The sequence below is a fragment of the Xyrauchen texanus genome, chromosome 20 (genome assembly GCF_025860055.1).
Source record: "Xyrauchen texanus isolate HMW12.3.18 chromosome 20, RBS_HiC_50CHRs, whole genome shotgun sequence".
NCBI classification, from domain to species: Eukaryota; Metazoa; Chordata; class Actinopteri; order Cypriniformes; family Catostomidae; genus Xyrauchen; species Xyrauchen texanus.
The window spans coordinates 4,638,611-4,658,291 of record NC_068295.1 but is presented as its reverse complement, the minus strand read 5'-3'; the positions used below and the strand labels follow the sequence as shown (position 1 = coordinate 4,658,291).

Below are 19,681 nucleotides of genomic sequence, written 5' to 3'. Positions count from 1 at the left end.
CGTCTTCTTGTCATATGGGGCGGCTGTGGCTCAGGTGGAAGAGCGGATCGGCCTTTTATTGTATTATCAAATATGTCAGATCTTCTCATCTCTAAAGTGCAAGTAAAATTAAAGCGAACTGTTGTTGGTCCCTTTTCTTGTCGATCAAACAATCTCTATTCGACTCAAATTCATTTCGTTTTTGTAGTCTGAACAGACAAAAAACCCCACATGATATCCAATTTTCACAAGCCCAATCCAAACCACCTTCGTAGTTGGTTTGAAATCCGTCAAAAATCTGATTTGTGCCAATACGTCTCAGTCTGAGTGGTCATATCTGATTTTATGTGGGTTTATTTGTCATTCGTTATTAGACAGTTTGTTACTGTTTGTTGTTTTTGAAAACTCTTGTTTCCAAACGACATTTCCAAAGAGACTGTATTCAAAACACTCACAACACATTTTTGGAGGAGAGATATGTAAGAGCAGCGTAGTTCTAGCGGGAAGACTAGCAGCTGCACATCATCGCACCATTAGCTGGGTAACTCCTAGCCAATCACATGTAAGCCATTGTTTTATAAGTCTGCTCACAATCGATCACATTGCTGTTTCAGTGTGCTAACACGGCAACCTCCTCCACCCCACCACCAACAGTTGAGTCCCGTCCTGCACGGGGGTAGGCTCCTCGCCCCTGCCTCCTATCTCCGGCAGGATATGATGGTTCTGAGTACTACAACTTAGGACCGCCAGATGCCAAAACTGAGACATTACTATCCTGTTTTATATTCATCAAATAAATGTAATCTTCAATTTCACTCAAGTCTGCGATTCTTCCTGATAGAAACGTCATTCTAGTGCGGATGAGAGACAGAAATATAGGCAAATCATTGCGTTTTTAAATATGTAGTATGGACAGCGCCCTAAGTGGTTAACAGTCGAAATCTAAGGCCACATCAAAACTAATCTGTTTTTGTTTAAAAACTCATTTTCAGTTTCTTAATGTCATAATTTTCCAAAGTATGCTGTTGTGGGGTGAAACGTTCTGTTTTCGATGGATGAAAATGCTGTTCTAGTGTGGACATAAGAGACGTAAACAGTGAAATCTATGCATTTAAAAAATGTAAACGTATTTGTGTGGACGTGGTCTTTGTCATGTGGCCTTCCAAAGACAGATGATGCAGATTTCAGGTCTACTATCCTTTACTGTATTTAACAGAGGTGTGTTTGATGGCAGCTCTAATCGAATGAGAAGATTAAAAAGCCTTGAGGGGAAGGTTTTAGATTTTTCTGTTTTGTTTGGGGTTTTTAATGGACAGCAGAACTGTGCTTGCAGGACCAGATTTGATAGAGCTTCAAAGAGACAACAGGGAAAGGTGACACTGTGAGGAACTCAGAGACACAGAGACCACAACTTTTCCTCTAAGCACTTGCGTTCAGATCCAGATGAGAACAGGTTAGCTCATGTGACCCCTGTTGAGGTTGCGTATTGTGCTGTTGAAGCCATGTGGTTTATTTTGCATGTTGCTTGGAGCTACAGTTGGCTCTAAATCTTGGTTTCCCACCAAGGCCACCCACTCCACTTCAGATCTGGCCGACAAAACACACCATCCCGGGCCAGACGTGAGTCAGCTGTCTGCTTCACAATTCGTGCTTTTAGTCATTTTAGTCTTCAGAACAGGAGCCCAGGCCCAGAGAATGTCACCTACAGCTGAAGAAGATGCTTTGGTGCACTCATATTTGACACTTGTCAGTAAAAGTCAAAGTGTTTAGCCAGTTTTGCTGTAGTATTGCGTCACAGTATATACATTGACCCACAGTGACACTTAAACTATGCTTCAAAATACCTGAATGTCACTACATTAGACAACAAAATATCAAACCAAGTGACATCAGCGAAAAAATAGTGCAAGAGCTTTTCTCAGATCTTCACTGGTGACTTTTCACCAACTGGTGTCACATGGTGTGAATTTCAGTGGTTGTATGAGTCAGTTCCCCTCACAGGTGACATTTCACCCCACACTTCCTGTAGCACTTGCCATAGATGTGGCTGTCTTGTTGGCACATCTCACGCACCTTACAGTCTAACTGATCCCACAAAAGCTCAATGGGGTTAAGATCTGTAACACTCTTTTCCAATTATCTGTTGTCCGATGTCTGTGTTTCTTTGCCCACTCGAACCTTTTCTTTTTGTTTTTCTTTCTTTGTGTTGAGCGGGTAGAATTCAATGAACCTGTCAGCGGAGGACATGTGAGGCGTCCATTTCTCAAACTAGAGACTCTGATGTACTTATCCTCTTGTTTAGCTGTACATCTGGTCTTCCACATCTCTTTCTGTCCTTGTTAGAGCATGTTGTCCTTTAACTTTGAAGACTGTAGTGTACAGCTTTGGATGAAATCTGCAGTGTTTTGGCAATTTCAAGCATTGTATCGCCTTCATTCCTCAAAACAATGATTGGCTGACGAGTTTCTAGAGAAAGCGGTTTCTTTTTTTTGCCATTTTTACCTAATATTGACCGTAAGACATGCCAGTCTATTACATACTGTGGCAACTCAAAAACAGTGATGGCTGCTGGAAATGGGCCCTGTCTATTTTGATCAAAAATGACTTTTTTCAAATAGTAATCAGTAATGTCCAGACTATACTTTGTGATCAGTTGAATGACACTTTGGTGAATTAAAGTACCAATTTCCTTCCAAAACAGCTAAATCTGTACATTATTCCAAACATTTGGCCACCAGTTTAGACTATCAAGCGAGGCAGAGGAATGGACAGGTGTGGAGTTGATGAGACCAACAGGTCACTCCACTTGACATCACGTCACACCGCTGTTACCGTGCACACGCGCCAAACAGAAAGATGACAAAGTATCAGAAAGAGCGAGGAGTGCCAACAAAGCATTATATGGGCAAGCTCAAAGTTTTGATTTGCTCTTTTAATAAGACGACATCTCCTCATGCGGCAGCGGGCACCGCAGGTCAAAGAGAAAGCCACAAAAATCCTGTCAGAAAAATACAAAAGTTCAAGTAAGTCGGGAAAATAGTTAAGAATTGATGTAGCGTTGTAGATAAGCAGAAATGTGCAAGTACTGTCTATCAAAGTGGCATAAGTGAGTAAGCTGCTTACAAACAATCACTCTGTACTATTGTGTGTCATGCAGCTTTTTCATAGTCATCTTTTCCAAACTAAAAGTTCCCACCAGGTTCGTTTATCTTTTCTATAAACAATACCTGCAGGAACTATGGTATGTTATGGTAGAACTTGCCAAAAAAGGTTGACTTGCAAAAGTGACTTGCCTCAACTGAGGTGGCAGAGGACGAATCTCAGCTGCCTCCACGTCTGAGACAAGGAAATTATGGTAACCACGAGGAAATTATGGCAACCACGAGGATGTTACCCCAACATGACTCTACCCGCCTGTGGAGCGGAGGGGGGCGGGGCCGGGGTGGAATATCGCGCGCCCGGTCCCCAATCAGCCTGATGAGGCGCGCGAAGGATAAAGGCGGCCGGTGACTATGGTTTCAGAGAGAGAGAATTACGGACATGTCCGTCATGTGTGTGCTTTTGGTTTAAGTTTACATTAAAATATTATTTATGTTGACAAGCCGGTTCTCGCCTCCTCCTTGCCCATCCTTTAACTGTTTTACACCACCCTAGCAGACGGGTCAATTGGTTGCTTAGGAAGCCTGACTGGAGTCACTCAGCACGTCCTGGATTCGAACTTACCGAACTTCCAGGTGTGGCAGTCAGCGTCTTTACTTGATGAGCTTCTCAGACCCCTGTTTGTGTGCATGTTTAAATGTTTAATCATAAGTTCTATAAGAGTCTGACTATATCAATTGTTTTAGTTATAAAAAAGTTAACACATTTAAGGATATCTCAAATACAGCGCATAGTACGGTTTCGAAAGTGTGGGTCACAGGTAAAAACAAAATGTGTTATTTGGGTCCACGGAGAATGGCCTGATTGGTTCGAGCTGACAGAAAGGCTATGGTAACTCAGATAACCACTCTGTACATTTGGGGTGAGCAGCATAGTACAGTATCTCAGAATGCACAATACAGAACTTTGAGGTGGATGGGCTACAACAGCAGAAGACCACGTCGAGAACTTTATTAGGACCGTAATAAAGTTTTCAGTGAGTTTATATTGTTAGTTCATGTGCATTAACTAATGATAACAGATACATATTTTTTATTTAAAATGTAATAGTACATGTTGAAATTAACATAAACCAAGATTAATAAATGCTGTATAAGTATTGTACATTGTTAGTTCATATTAAGTAATGTTAATGTGACAGGGCGGAGGGCGGGGCCGGGTCGTGATTATACACACCCGGTCCCTTATCAGGCTAATTAAGCCTCCGAGAGGGACAAAGGCCGATTGTGGACGGTGGTGCGACGAGAGAGAGATCGTTTATGGACATGTCCGTCACGTGTGTGTGTTTGTCTTTTGTTTAAGTTTACTCATTAAAATATAATTTATACCGCCAAGCCGGTTCTCGGATACGCTGTAGCGGATCGGAGGCAGTCCTCCAGCCCCTGGCGGACGTAATGCCCCGCCACGTTCTCGGGGAACAGAAGGGGTCTCCCCCGCCCCTAACAGCGGTTCTCCCGCTCCAGGCGGTCGGCAGCGAGCCCCTTCTCCCCTCGCGGTCGGCAGCCGTTCCTCCGCTTCCAGACGGCCGGGCTCCTTGTCCCCCGGCAGATGGCCCCGTCTGCTCCGTTGGGGTGGACGGTAGTGGCGAGAACTCTACTACGGCGTATCCCTCCTCCTTCCCGGATTTCGGCACCAGTGTAACACAGTTCAATGAAAAAGGAGGAGGCGAGAACCGGCTTGACGATATAAATAATATTTTAATGATAAACTTAAACAAAAGACAAACACACACACATGATGGACATGTCCGTAAACGATCTCTCTCTCGTTGCACCACCGTCCGCAATCGGCATTTATCCCTCTCGGAGGCTTGATTAGCCTGATAAGGGACCGGGTGTGTATAATCACGACCCGGCCCCGCCCTCCGCCCTGCCGCAGTTAACAAATGGAACCTTATGTAAAGTGTTATCAGTATTTTGTAATCTATTGCAATGCTATTCAAAAATTCATTCTTAAGAGGGGCTTGAGTGTCCAAATACATTTTGGGGCAACAGTACTACTCTTCATGACCTAAACAATCTTTTCTATTTCATGTTTGTATTTTCTCTCTTGCTAGTTTTCTTTCAAATTTGGTTTTCTTCCAGAAAACTCCGACAAAACCAGACAAACTATCATTGTGCATAATTTTCTTTTATTTAGTTTGAAACAACACAATCAGCTTAAAACAAAATGCACTCAAGCTATTACTTCAACTGAAAGACAAAAAGAAAAAGAAAAATGGTTCCACATGAAAATTTATTATTTTAACCTCCAGGCAAAACCATTAAACAAGTCATTCACCACAGACATAACACCTGCACTGTTTGCGTCTGCGTCAGAAAAATAGAAATATTGGGAGCATTGAACATTTTTGCAGAGCAGTGATCAATGTTACCAAACCTTTGTAACAGCTAAGCATTTCTGTGTGGTTCAAAGGGCAACGTTGGTCGAGAAATACACACCATTCAACAGCCAGACAGACAGTGCCTACATCACATTAAATGTTCAGGATTACAGTTTGCACTATTTTTTGACTATTAAAGGGTTAGTTCACCCAAAATAAAAAATCTGTCATCATTTTAACACCCTCATGTTTTACAGTATAAACCAAAATGACTTTATAGGAGATGTTCATCAGGATGTTCGCCTCAGTCACCATTCCCTTCCATTGTGCGGAAAGACGTTTCAACATTCTTCAAAAGAGTTCCTCTTGTGTTCCATGGAAGAAAGAATGTCATACAGGTTTGGAACAACATGAGGGTGACAGAATTTCCATTTTAGAGTGAATTATCTAATTAAGATCATGATTGGTGGATTGGGAGTAATATTTTGGGGTATATTGTGAGATAAAATATGTGCCTGTTTGTTATGATTGTTGCATGTGAGCAAGTGGGATTACACAGCGTTGTTTGCCAGATATATAAAAGTAGGGTAAGAGTCCAAACAGACCAAGTTAGAAAGACTTTGTAATTGTCTTTCTAACTTTGCACACCAGAACAAAAAGCAAAAGATACTGTACACACAGATGGAGAGTGTGTTCTGGATGAGGAAGAAGACAAACAAAGATGAGAAATCAAACACATATATAGTCAGGGAGTCAATGAAGAGACATGCGTACTGAAGGACAAACAACTGCATGTTGAGGCAGACAGAGAGAGAGAGAGAGAGAGAGAGAGAGAGAGAGAGAGAGATAGATGGTTGTAAGGTTTGATGGGACTCTACGCCCTGTAGAGCAAAATTCTCTGAGCACACATCTGGCCCACCAGACTGGCATACTGTTCTACTTCCTTTTCATCATTGGACCCCTTTCTCTTCTGGGCGTAGGCTGCATAGGGCATCACTGTCCGCCTGTGGAGCACTAACGCCCTGCCTAGATCCTTCAGCGCATGAGCGTCACCTAGAGAAAAACAAATGAACACATGCCTCACATAGAGCCAAAGGAACACAAGGAAAATAAACACTGTGATTTGCAAGTCTCTGTGCCAACATCGATAGATGAGTAACAATATATTCCTCTGGTCTTTTTGAGAGTTAACAGATTTTACACCAGTTCATCGCTCTCTTTATGTGAAGCGCCTCATCTGGATACCATCTGAGTGAGATTTCAGGGGGGAATCTGGGTAATGTCAATTAGTCCTCATCATTTCACACATGTAGGGGGTACAGTTTAATTTTCACAGTTTCCCTGTAATATAACCAGTAACAACCCAACCGCCTCACAGACACTCGGCAAACTTTGGCGGGAGATTGAGGGAGACGGAGGAAAAAGGACATGGAAAAAATTGTCAAATATACGTTTAATGATCAATATTCGTGATCGCCCAATCAGAATCAAGTATTCCAGAGAGCGGTGTTGTAAAATCACTGCAGAAAGGGGTTCATCCAAACGTAAGACCATCTGAACTAGAGGTCAACTGATATGGGTTTTTCAATGGCCGATATCTTGAGAACAAGATGGCCGATATACATTTCTAAAGTGAATCAAACATTTATTTGATTCAATATTTACTCAAACTTGAGAAGAATATCCTTGAAAACCAAAAAATGTTGACTATCCATCGAAAACCCATTTGCATCGGCCAATTGAACACGGTTATCCTTCGATGCCAAAAATGGCAAAATGATTAATCGGTCTATCACTAATCTGAAAGATCTGTATCCGATTTGTCCTGATCCTAGTCTGTAATACGAGAGATGCTAGCTATTCCAGACTCTGGGCTGTAAGACGATAGCTGTGAGCGGAGAGATAAAACAGGATAAATTGATTGCAAGACAGAAAAAGAGAAAGAGAGACTGAAAAAAGAGGTAGCTGGCAGTCTAACACACTGCATCTAATAAATTATGACAAATGAAGACCAGACGAGACTGGTGAAAAGCTAGGACTGAACGTTCTCTTACAGCCATTTGAAGCCACTCTCTACACCCCCCAAACCAAACACTTTGTGCTTTCAAATTTCCACTCAAAACGATAAAAAAACAGACCCTGGAAAACCCCTTCAAGCTCTCATAACGCCTTTTTTTCTGTTAAGGTACAGATGAGAACGAGGAGTACAAGCTTAAATAAGCAAAACCACTCCACATGCCTATTTTCTGTTTGTTAATAGAATTGTTCATCCCAAAATAAAAATGTTGTTTTCATTTACTCATGTCCCACATGGGTTTTAAAATCTCTGTGACTGATTTTCTTCTGTGGTACACAAAAGGGAGTCATTCTGGAAGTGGTATTAGGGAGGCCAGCAGGGGGTGCCCCTCCCTACGGTCTGTGTGGGTCCTAATGCCCCAGTATAGTGACGGGGACACTATACTGTAAAAAAAGGCACCGTCCTTCGGATGAGATGTTAAACCGAGGTCCTGACTCTCTGTGGTCATTAAAAATCCCAGGACACTTCTCGTAAAGAGTAGGGGTGTACCCTGGTGTCCTGGCCAAATTCCCCCCATTGGCCCCTATCTATCATGGCCTTGTATTAATCTCCATCCCTGAATTGGCTACATAACTCTACTCTCTCCTCTCCACCAATAGCTGGTGTGTGGTGGGCGTTCTGGCGCACTATGGCTGCCGTCGCATCATCCAGGTGGATGCTGCACACTGGTGGTGGTTGAGGAGATTCCCCCTATACTATGTAAAGCGCTTTGAGTGCCTAGAAAAGCGCTATATAAATGTAAGGAATAATAATAATAAAACAATTCATAGTAGAATGTACAAGCTCAGCTGCTATGGAGTGAATGGTGACCACGGCTGTCTAAGATTTTCAGTGAATAATGACTTAAGTTGCTGTCTGTTCCTCACACAAATCTATTGTTTGGCTTCAGAAAACGTGGAGCTATGTGGACTACTTTTATTATGATGTTTAAGTGCTTTCTGTCCTTTTTAGGAGCTTGACAGCTCCTGGTTCCCATTTACTTTCATATGTACAGAAAAGAGCATTTGAACATTCTTCAAACTTCTCATTTGTGTTCTGTAGAAAAAAGAAAGTCAAACAGGTTTGAGATTGATCAAAAAGGTATTTTTGCAAGCAAACAGAGATAGCTTGAACACAAAACTGGAGGGTAGGGGCCACTGGGGTAAACGTCTTGTGCAATACATAAGCATTTTTAAAGAGACAACCCTATTACATGTAAATACATCTAAAATGCTTAGCAGTGTGTTTCTAAGGCCGTCCAGTGAGATGTATGCTCAACATGATATTATGCAACTCAAGTGGACATATTTGTACAAGTTTAAGTTTGTAGTTTGTATTTAAATTAATATCCCAGGTTCAATACAAGCGCAATCAACAGCACTTGTGACATATTGTTGTTTGTGTACCACAAAAAATGATTTAGACCCGTCGCTCCTTTTCTTTAACACCAAAAAAAAAGAGCTAAATTGGAGGTTACAGTGATGTACTTACAATAGAAGTGAATGGGGCACATTTTTGGAGGGTTTAAAGGCAGAAAAGTGAAGTTTATAATTGTATAAAAACACACATTAATACTTATGTTAAATAGAATGCACTATTTGAGCTGTAAAGTTGTTGAAATAGTCACTTTTACAGTAGTTTAGGGTTTTAGGTTTTGTTAACTTTGCATCATCGTTGTAAAATTGGATATAGCTTTACACAGAAAAGGTTAGCAAGCGATTTTATCACACTAAAATCACGTTAACGCATATTGTTTACGTCTTGTGGCTATACTATTTAAACAGTATTTCAATGTTTACCGATTGGGCCCCATACACAAGAAAAGGAGGGAGGAAATACATTTTTGTAATAATCAACATTATGCCACAAATGCTGTCGATTGAGCTTAAACTTGTATTGAACCCGGAATATTCCTTTAAGAGTTTGCAGTCTCAATTGAATGTGATGAGACTGGTTACCACAAAATATAATACAAAGACAATAAAAAGACAATACCTTTTTCTATAGAGCACAATAGTCTGGTTTCGGAGGTAAATTTAGAGTTAGGGTTATTATTAACGATAACATAGAAACCTTTAAAGACAGAGCCAAAGCTTCAGCTGCAAATGTTGTTAATCGATGGTATATGCTTCTGTTGCTTCCAGATTATATTAAATTTATTTAAAACAAAAAAATGTTTAATGCATCCTGAAGGGAAAAGATCCACCGATAAGAGAGTCCCAGCACTCTGCAGCGACAGCCTGTTCCCATGACGCTCTTTGAATGACGCAATCGAATGGTCTCCATACATCATACATTAGTATATATCTAAATATTTTGCAGGCGGCTGTGGCTCAGGTGGTAGATAGGGTTGTCCACTAATCGCAGGGTTGAAAAAAGCATTCAAATAGGTCAAAAATTTTATAATTTTGTTTAATAGCTAGGACCAATTATCAGAAATCTGATTTGAAACCCTGGTGTATATGACATATTCAACAAAGAAAATATCTGAAATTGTGACTAATATCAGGAAGGTAAAAAATTGAATCAAAATGTCAAAATATAAAAAAAACAGCAATAAACAGTACAAAACGAAAGCTTCTAGCGGCCCAATTAAGCACTGAAATAACACTGTACAGAGCGGTCACGAGAGTCGGGCTCTCGTTCTGTCAGACAATCCAAACATCCGCTCTCTATATAAACACACTCCTCTTTCCATCCATCCTTTAACTCAATTAACACTCCCATCAAACGGCATCAGCTTTTCTCAATCAGCCGCACCGGAGGTTCACCGACACGCCGCTTCAGGGCCAGATCTGTCCCAGGTCAGAGGTCAAAGGTGATAAATAGGACTTTCTCTCTGGAATGAGAGGGTCAGGGCTGACCAAAGAGGTTTCTGACACCCGCCACGCTTCATAAAGAGGAAGGCGAGGAGGTCATGCACAACTATAGAAGCAGTATACTAATTCTGATGAATATAGTGCGCCTTTAATAAGTGTATTTTTATGCTAAATTTGTGTCTGACATATACCAGTATTTCATGCAGTATTTGTGCCACATACTTAACAAAACTCTTGTGAATCTTTAACTACACATTTTCATATAAAGAACAGTGAGTCAGTTAATGCTGTAACTTGGACAGATTCGGTGAGTAAAACTGTCATTTCTAAATCCTACTACATTAGTCACAGTGTATGTTTGTTTTAGTGCAGCCAGCAAAGACAACGCAATAGAAAAACATTTTAAGGTCTTTTTTTATGATTTTGTGGTGACCTGTCTTTTTCTCTCATCGCATTCTGGCTTCAAACTCAACTATGTAAAGTACCGTTAATATCAACAATTCCAAAATGTTACGATTTCATTTTATGATTTCATCATTACTCTATTACTATATCTGCCATTAAGCCAAGGGTGGGGAATCTTTTTCCATTAAGGGACATTTGAATATTTATGAAATTATTTGCGGGCCATACAGTTGCTTGCAATTTCTGATTGTGGGTTGAAATTAATGTACAGTTACGTGCTCACACACCAAACACACTAAAAGGTCAGTCTATTATACAATATTTTGTGTAGTTATCATTTAAAATGATTTTTAAACATTATTTGAAAGCATTATTTTTTTCAGGTTAATTGAATCAAGGCCATTTTTTTTTTGTGTAAAATGGCTTTGCGGGCTGTGTAAAATAGCCTCGCTGGCTGTGTAAAATAGCCTCGCGGGCTGTGTAAAATAGCTTTGCGGGCTGTGTAAAATGGCTTTGCGGGCTGTGTAAAATGGCTTTGCGGGCTGTGTAAAATAGCCTCGCTGGCTGTGTAAGATAGCTTTGCGGGCTGTGTAAAATGGCTTTGCGGGCTGTGTAAAATGGCTTTGCGGGCTGTGTAAAATAGCCTCGCGGGCTGTGTAAGATAGCTTTGCTGGCTGTGTAAAATAGCTTCATGGGCTGTGTAAAATGGCTTCATGGGCTGTGTAAAATAGCCTCATGGGCTGTGTAAAATAGCTTTATGGGCTGTGTAAAATAGCTTCATGGGCTGTGTAAAATAGCCTCATGGGCTGTGTAAAATAGCTTACTGCGGGCTGTGTAAAATAGCTTTGCTGGCTGTGTAAAATAGCCTCGCTGGCTGTGTAAAATAGCTTCATGGGCTGTGTAAAATGGCTTCATGGGCTGTGTAAAATAGCCTCGCTGGCTGTGTAAAATAGCCTCACGCCTGTGTAAGATAGCTTAGGCTGTGTAAGATAGCTCTCGGGCTGTGTAAAATAGCTTTACGGGCTGTGTAAAATGGCTTTAGGGCTGTGTAAAATGGCTTTATGGGCTGTGTAAAATAGCCTCGCGGGCTGTATAAGATAGCATTGCGGGCTGTGTAAAATAGCCTCATGGGCTGTATAAGATAGCATTGCGGGCTGTGTAAAATAGCCTCGCTGGCTGTATAAGATAGCTTCATGGGCTGTGTAAAATAGCTTTGTGGGCTGTGTAAAATGGCTTCAGGGCTGTGTAAAATGGCTTTGCGGGCTGTGTAAAATAGCCTCGCTGGCTGTGTAAAATAGCCTCATGGCCTGTGTAAGATAGCTGCAGGCTGTGTAAGATAGCTTCGGGCTGTGTAAAATAGCCTCGCGGGCTGTGTAAGATAGCTTTGCGGGCTGTATAAGATAGCTTTGCTGGCTGTGTAAAATGGCTTTATGGCTGTGTAAAATGGCCTCGGGCTGTGTAAAATAGCCTCGCTGGCTGTGTAAAATAGCCTCGCGGGCTGTGTAAAATAGCTTTGCGGGCTGTGTAAAATAGCTTTACGGGCTGTGTAAATAGCTGGCTGTGTAAAATAGCCTGCTGGCTGTGTAAAATAGCTTCATGGCTGTGTAAAATAGCTTTGCGGGCTGTGTAAAATAGCCTCGCTGGCTGTGTAAAATAGCCTCGTGGCTGTGTAAGATAGCTTTGCGGGCTGTGTAAAATAGCTTTCATGGGCTGTGTAAAATGGCTTTGCGGGCTGTGTAAAATAGCCTGCATGGCTGTGTAAAATAGCCTCGGGCTGTATAAGATAGCTTTGCGGGCTGTGTAAAATGGCTTTGCGGGCTGTGTAAAATGGCTTTGCGGGCTGTGTAAAATAGCCTCGCTGGCTGTGTAAAATAGCCTTGCGGGCTGTGTAAAATAGCCTCGCGGGCTGTATAAGATAGCATTGCGGGCTGTGTAAAATGGCTTTGCGGGCTGTGTAAAATGGCTTTGCGGGCTGTGTAAAATAGCCTCGCTGGCTGTGTAAAATAGCCTCGCGGGCTGTGTAAAATAGCCTCGCGGGCTGTGTAAGATAGCTTTGCGGGCTGTGTAAAATGGCTTTGCGGGCTGTGTAAAATGGCTTTGCGGGCTGTGTAAAATAGCCTCGCTGGCTGTGTAAAATAGCCTCGCGGGCTGTGTAAGATAGCTTTGCGGGCTGTGTAAGATAGCTTCGCGGGCTGTGTAAAATAGCCTCGCGGGCTGTGTAAGATAGCTTTGCGGGCTGTGTAAGATAGCTTTGCTGGCTGTGTAAAATAGCCTCGCGGGCTGTGTAAAATGGCTTTGCGGGCTGTGTAAAATGGCCTCGCGGGCTGTGTAAAATAGCCTCGCGGGCTGTGTAAAATAGCTTTGCGGGCTGTGTAAAATAGCTTCACGGGCTGTGTATAATAGCTTCGCGGACTGTGTAAAATAGCAGTGTAAAATGGCCACGCGGGCTGTGTAAAATAGCCTTGCGGGCTGTGTAAAATGGCTTTGCGGGCTGTGTAAAATAGCAGTGTAAAATGGCCTCGTGGGCCCTGAAAAAAATAGCCTCGCGGGCCGTGTAAAATGGCCTCGCGGGACGGGTAAAATGGCCCCACGGGCCGGGTAAAATAGCCTCGCAGGACGGGTAAAATAGCCTCGCGGGTCAGGTAAAATGGTCTCGCGGGCCTTATACGGCCCTGGGGCCTGACGTTCCCCACCCATGCATTAAGCTGACGCTAAAGTCATAGGAACTGATATAGTGGATTTTGACTACACCATCTGAACAAAAGAATCCAATTTCACTACTCGCAAAATGACAGTGCGGATTTATCGATCACGAAAACCTCCTCTAACTGAAATAAAAATAAAAACTAACATAGTTGGAAAAAACAAACTAATCCAAAATATATTTTCATAAATTTTATTTTGTTTTTTAGATACACAGTATATAATACACATTTAAACCTTTACAATCCACCTTCATTAAACCTAAAAAATGCTACTAGATAGCAGTAGCACTAGATGGCACTGAGACATTTTATGAAGTTAAATATATTTAAATAATATCAGTTAACACATTAGGTTTGGCAGCCAGAAAATGCTATAATTTTTTTTTTTTTATAAAATCCTAACTTACAAAAAATATTTGCGCCTATTTTTAAGATTTACGCATTTAAATTTCATAACAAAATTCCATTCAATTGCGTAATTTTTAACAAAATTAAATTAATAAACCGTACAATGTTTAGTTTTATTTTATTTTGTTAAAGTTTACTCAGTAACACTTTACAATGAAGTTCCATTTGTTAACTACATTTGTTGACATGAACTAACAATAAGCAAAACTTTTAAAGCATTTATAAATCTTGGTTAATGTTAATTTCAACATATTTTGTATACATTTTTTAAATTAAAAGTTGTAATATTAGTCAATGCATTATGAACTAACATAAACAAAAATTAACCACTGTATTTTTTTATAAACAAACATTAACCAAGATTAATCAATGCTGAAATATTATATTGTTAATTTGTTAGTTCACAATACGAATACATTAATGTTTACAAATGGAACCGTATTGCAAAGTGTTACAGATTTTTCAATTTTTTTTTTTTTTTTTTTTTTGATTTTTCAATTCAAGTAAGTTGTTGTAAAATTGAAATGCGTAAATCTTAAAAAACGTTTTTGAGTGTAACCCCTTTCTAAAATCTAAACTAAAACTAACAAAATCGGGATGACAAATTCAAAATAAATGAGAAATAAACTCTAAATTCTAAAATCTAGATTGAATTTGAAAAACAAATCTGAATCAGGTGCAATGTGTTTATGTGCACTCATCTCATAAACACAATCATTCCAACATTAAAGGCTTTGTGTGAGTCCGGTTGGTCGAGCCCCCTCATCAAGGCAACTTGGTACTCTGTCGCCTAATGCTATCATCTCCACATATGCTTTTGATAAACAAATCCAGTCAAACACAATGCAGACTCAAAGCCAGATTTACCCCGCCAGGCCAGTTACCCCACGATCGAAAAGTTCAACCATTATGTGAGTTAACTTAGTCAGCAGACACCTCATTAGACTGAGCTTCCTTCTCTGGATTGGACTTTGTCACATTTTTCAAACTGCAGTCTTTGAGGCTCCTGACCTCAAAGTTTTTGTTCCAGCTTTGAAATAACACAGCTGAATTAATCAGTCGCGTGTTGGCTGAGCAGATTTGAGGATGAAAGGTTTGCTACAGTAGTTCAGGACTGCTATAAATATATTGGTTAATGACTATACTTTATATGGTAAATAACTAGTCAAATATCTGCTAAATGTAAAATAATGTGTCAGGTGGGCCATCAGGACTGTCAGGGCCATTTCGATGCATAGGCGAACCAGCAACAAATTCTTCTCAGTCTTCATTGTCTTCGAAGGAGGGCGTGGAGTTTATAATGCAGCCAAGAAGAGCCATTTATACGTTAGGTTCGTAATGTGGCTCCAGTGTGGCTTCAACAGAATCCAAACATCGGCCTTGTAACCCAGACCACTGGCCTTGAGTCCTGCTGAGAAACAGGCCTGAAATAGTTGGTTGGTCTGTCTGGCCAAGAACAACAGGTCATGTAGAACTGGAGGCACCACAGAACGATTTAAAAACACTGAGGGAAATGATGGCCTTCGTCTGGTTGCCAGTCAGCACAGAGGTAAGTCAAACAAGACCAGGGGCCTCCCATGCTCTGCAATTACAGATCAAAACCAGTGCGAAATGTGTGGGAAGCCATGATGATCAGATGAGGTCATTTACATTGGCACTATTCTCAAAAATGATTTAAAAAAAGATTCCATATAGCAAACTAGATCATGTTCGCGGTTGAGCAAATTGTTGATGGTATCCTTGCAGGTTTGGATGTAGAAAATGTCACATGTACAAACTAGGCACAACGTGATAAAGTGAAAATCGATAAATGCCCACTTTCTTTCCTAAACGTAGTTTTTGTGCTAACAAGCCACTACAAATGACACAACAGGTTGTCAGTTGCTTGGTTTCTATTTCTATCGCTCCAACCTGGGTAGCTCCGCCCACAGTAAAATCTCATTGGTCCCAATCTCCATACAGACCTGAATCAGATGGAATATTTGGGCATTATATACCATCTAGAGTTGGGAACCGAGTTGACTTTTGGTTCCACTAATGGTTCTCAAACATGCATTCTTCCGCCAATGCAGACGAAAAACCATTCTAAAATACTCTGTGTTTTCTACATTGCAATTCAGTGGCACTGTAACACCACTCCTGGGTGAACTATTCATTTAAACATCAATACATTTTAATAAGCTTTCATTTAGATGCTTTATGCAATATTTCGCTTTGAATACGGACAGAAAATTCTTAAACTTGTCAAATAGCCTTTTTTTTAGGACAGAAAAGGTAACATTGTTTTTTTTTTTTTGTTTTTTTGATGACACACTCAGTCCTAGATTTTTATGCTTTTAGGGAACAAAATGCATCACTCAATTGGTGAGGCCATTGGTATATGAGTGTGAGTGTGAATGTGTGTGTGAATGGGTGAATGGGACACAGTGTAAAGCGCTTTGGTAGCCTCTAAGGTTAAAAAAAGCCGCTATATAAGTGCAGACCATTTACCATTCAATTGCATGGCACTTCCATAAAGATCACACAGTTAAGACACCCTCTCCATCAGTGCCTAGAGACAAGTTCAAACTCCATGTAGCGTTGCATGGATCTGCCATCTGTGAGCATAATCTCTCCTTGACCCATACCTCAACCTTGTTCCCCAAGCGCTCCATTTGACATCCAAAATGCTTGTCTATAACTTAAATATTTACACACGAGAGAAGAATAGACACACTTACTTTTGCCCTGTGTGTTTGAAGGAGTGAAGAGGTCAGAAGACAAGACCGTGATGAAACTGATGAAAAGGACAGCGTTCAAACAGCTGTGATCAGCCGGGTGAGATCCCTTTATGAGAAAGAAGCTCTAGTTCATGTTGTTTCAATCCTGTATACTGTGATTTTTTTTTACCATGGAACACACACAAAAAATATATTTGTAAAGAATCTTAACATCTTTTCCATACAAGTTCATAATGACTTTAAATTATAGCACACAAGTCTTATGAGCTACTTTTTCAGTGCTTTCAAAGGTCTGTTCAGTCAGCATTCTTGGGCTAAAAAAAAGCTAGAGACAATGCAATGCAGCACAGGGTGTCTCGAGATTAAAAAAAGTTGACGTGTCTAAAACATTCGGAGCTCCAGGACAAGACCTTGAAAAATCAGCTGGACATGAATGACACAGTGGTCAAAGCCATTTGTCAAGTACATGCTTGCATAGAAAAACTATGGAAAAGAGATCAAAATGTACACAAAAATGCATTTGGTGTAAATGGCCTCATATAGTGCTTTTGAAACTTCGGTTTGCGCCAGAGTTCTGTTAGTGTTTATTTTGTGAAAATGACCGTCTGACTGCTCATTATCCGGCTTATTACAAGATTACTTGACAATTAAATAAATAAAAGAAACATTGATTCAAACTATTTTACTAGTTTGCTTTGTAGAGATCGCAGAGTGATCCGAGAAATACCCGGATGACCGGTTTTGTATGGCTTAAGCTGCTTTAACTCTGAACTCTGGAATTTCGCACGTCTGACTTGAAAATAATGACTGGCACGCCAGACCTTTAAATATTTTCACTGCAGGAAATATCTGTATTTACAATATAAAATAAATGTACAAGAGGTTGTTAAGCAGAATTGTTTGTGCAATGCAATTACATTTATGCATTTGGCAGATGCTTTTATCCAAAGCGACTTACAGTGCACTTATTACAGGGACAATCTCCCCAGAGCAACCTGGAGTTAAGTGCCTTGCTCAAGGACACAATGGTGGTGGCTGTGGGGATCAAACCAGCAACCTTCTGCTAACCAGTTTGGTGCTTTAGCCCACTATGCCACCACCACTCCAATGCACATGTTTTCACCTACTTTGCTCGTGAAATAGCTACTAGATAGCCAGCTAGCTAGGATCTAGAAGACATCTAGTGAGATTGACTGGAATGCACTGAGGTTGGAAGTGGGAAATTTCGACTCGGATATTCCCACCTCCGACTGAAATAGCAGACCGCTAAATGGCGCCATTGACCAATCAGAAAAGAGCATTCCAGAGATCCGTGTAATGAGCAATTTTATCATGTTAGCATAGACTTTTGGCTATACTTTTGAAACAGTGTATTAATGTTTATGGACTGGCCCTGTTCACGTCCACTGCAAATGCTGTAACAGTGATTTTCTTTTTTTCTTTTGTTTAAATAAGCAAGCAACCAGTCTAAATTTTGTCGGTAAACAACATTATGAACCAAATGCTGTCGATTGAGCTTAACCTGTATTAAACAAGGCACATTCTGTGTGTGTTCAAGAAACAAACAAACAGCATACAGGGTTGAAATGTGAAGGTTTCATTTTTTGGGTGAACTATTCCTTTAATGTTACATTCAGGGAGGAAGTCTGACATGAAACAGGTATGAGGGTATAGAAGGATAAAGATCATAGCATTTTGATGAGAGGAAAAATGACAGCATTGTTGACTGTCCAGGGTGGACGTGTCAATGCTCCCTCTTCCCTCCCTTTATCTCCATACCAGACAGTGGCTCCAAATACGAACTTACTATTTTGACAGTCTAATAGATATGTCTCTCCATAAACCCTCTTTTTCTTTAGACAGAGATCTTTGTGCAGAGACAACATCTAAACTCCTCCAGCACAAACAAACACCCCTACACCTCTGCTGTGGGCGAGAGCGGCTCATCCTGATCTCAGTGTGTAATATAAACATAAAAAGACAGATTAGATAAGTTTCTTGCTGCATAGGAGCGCACCGCCCAACTGTCTGCAGTGCTGTTGGCAGGGTAGACTTTTAAATTAACACCTGTTTGTTATGCGCAAGCCCAAACTGACTTATTTTGCATCTTCTGCGCTAATTTTGGAAAAACTGTGCATTGTGAGTTCTTCAGAACAGATTTAACATGTTAAGATGTGTTAAATGGAGTTTAGAGTACTATACTGTAATCCAAATGCATAATCAAATCATAATTAGCCTAAATATTTAATTAAAGGTGGCCTAAAAGCTAACGTGTGTCAAATATTTCTTGCAGATTCTAACATTACCACATTTTTCAGCCCCTACAGAACTATTTATTTCCAGGCCAAAGAATGTCTGGGAAGCCATATTTATGAGTGGCTGTGGCTCAGGTGGTAGAGCGGGTTGTCCTCTAATCGCAGGGTTGGTGGTTCGATTCCCGGCCCACACGACTCCACACGCCACAAGTGTCCTTGGGCAAGACACTGAACCCCAAGTTGCTCCCAATGGCAGGCTAGTGCCTTGCATGGCAGCTCTGCTGTCAGTGGTGTGTGAATGTGTGTGTGCGAATGGGTGAATGAGACGCAGTGTAAAGCGCTTTGAAAACCGCTAAAAAGGCGCTATATAAGTGCAGACCATTTACCATTTAGGGTGAGATATCTCAAGAATTATGACTGCTGGCTTCATACAAATTGGTAGATACATAGGCAAATTTGTTCTCTTCAAGCACAAATGGTCCAGTGTCTCCCCAAGGTACAATTATTTTCATAACTGGCCCATAATAAAATAAAGCAAGGACATAAATAAATGTGTTTTAATCTTAAAACATAAGCTTTAATTGACCTTCTGTCATTTTGCAAGTCCCTATCACAAGCAAAATGTGAGATATAAACATTTGAATCTGGTATAGTACAATATTTTGCTCATTTTGAGGCGCTCGTTTAACAATGTTTACTACCAATGAGAATGTGTGTATATAGATTATAGATTTAATTATTAACAAAATCGAAGTTGAAAGTTATCATGAATTCAATGAAAGGAAAGAACACAAACATCAATCACTGACATTAATTCACATTTATCCATTTGTGCTATTTCTTAGTTTTGAA

At 40.6% G+C, this 19,681-nt stretch overlaps 1 protein-coding gene across 4 annotated transcripts in view; it reads right to left on the bottom strand.

Moving 5' to 3' along the window:
• Nucleotides 1–5,258: 5,258 nt before the first annotated feature.
• The window catches only part of LOC127660531 (arginyl-tRNA--protein transferase 1-like), a 117,418-nt gene continuing 102,995 nt past the window's right edge, over nt 5,259–19,681 (bottom strand). For all 4 annotated transcript variants that reach the window (XM_052150841.1, XM_052150842.1, XM_052150843.1 and 1 more), the window contains one exon: nt 5,259–6,514. In XM_052150841.1, the coding sequence (XP_052006801.1) occupies nt 6,336–6,514 (179 nt within the window). In that variant the 3' untranslated portion in view covers nt 5,259–6,335. The remainder of the gene's footprint in view (nt 6,515–19,681) is intronic.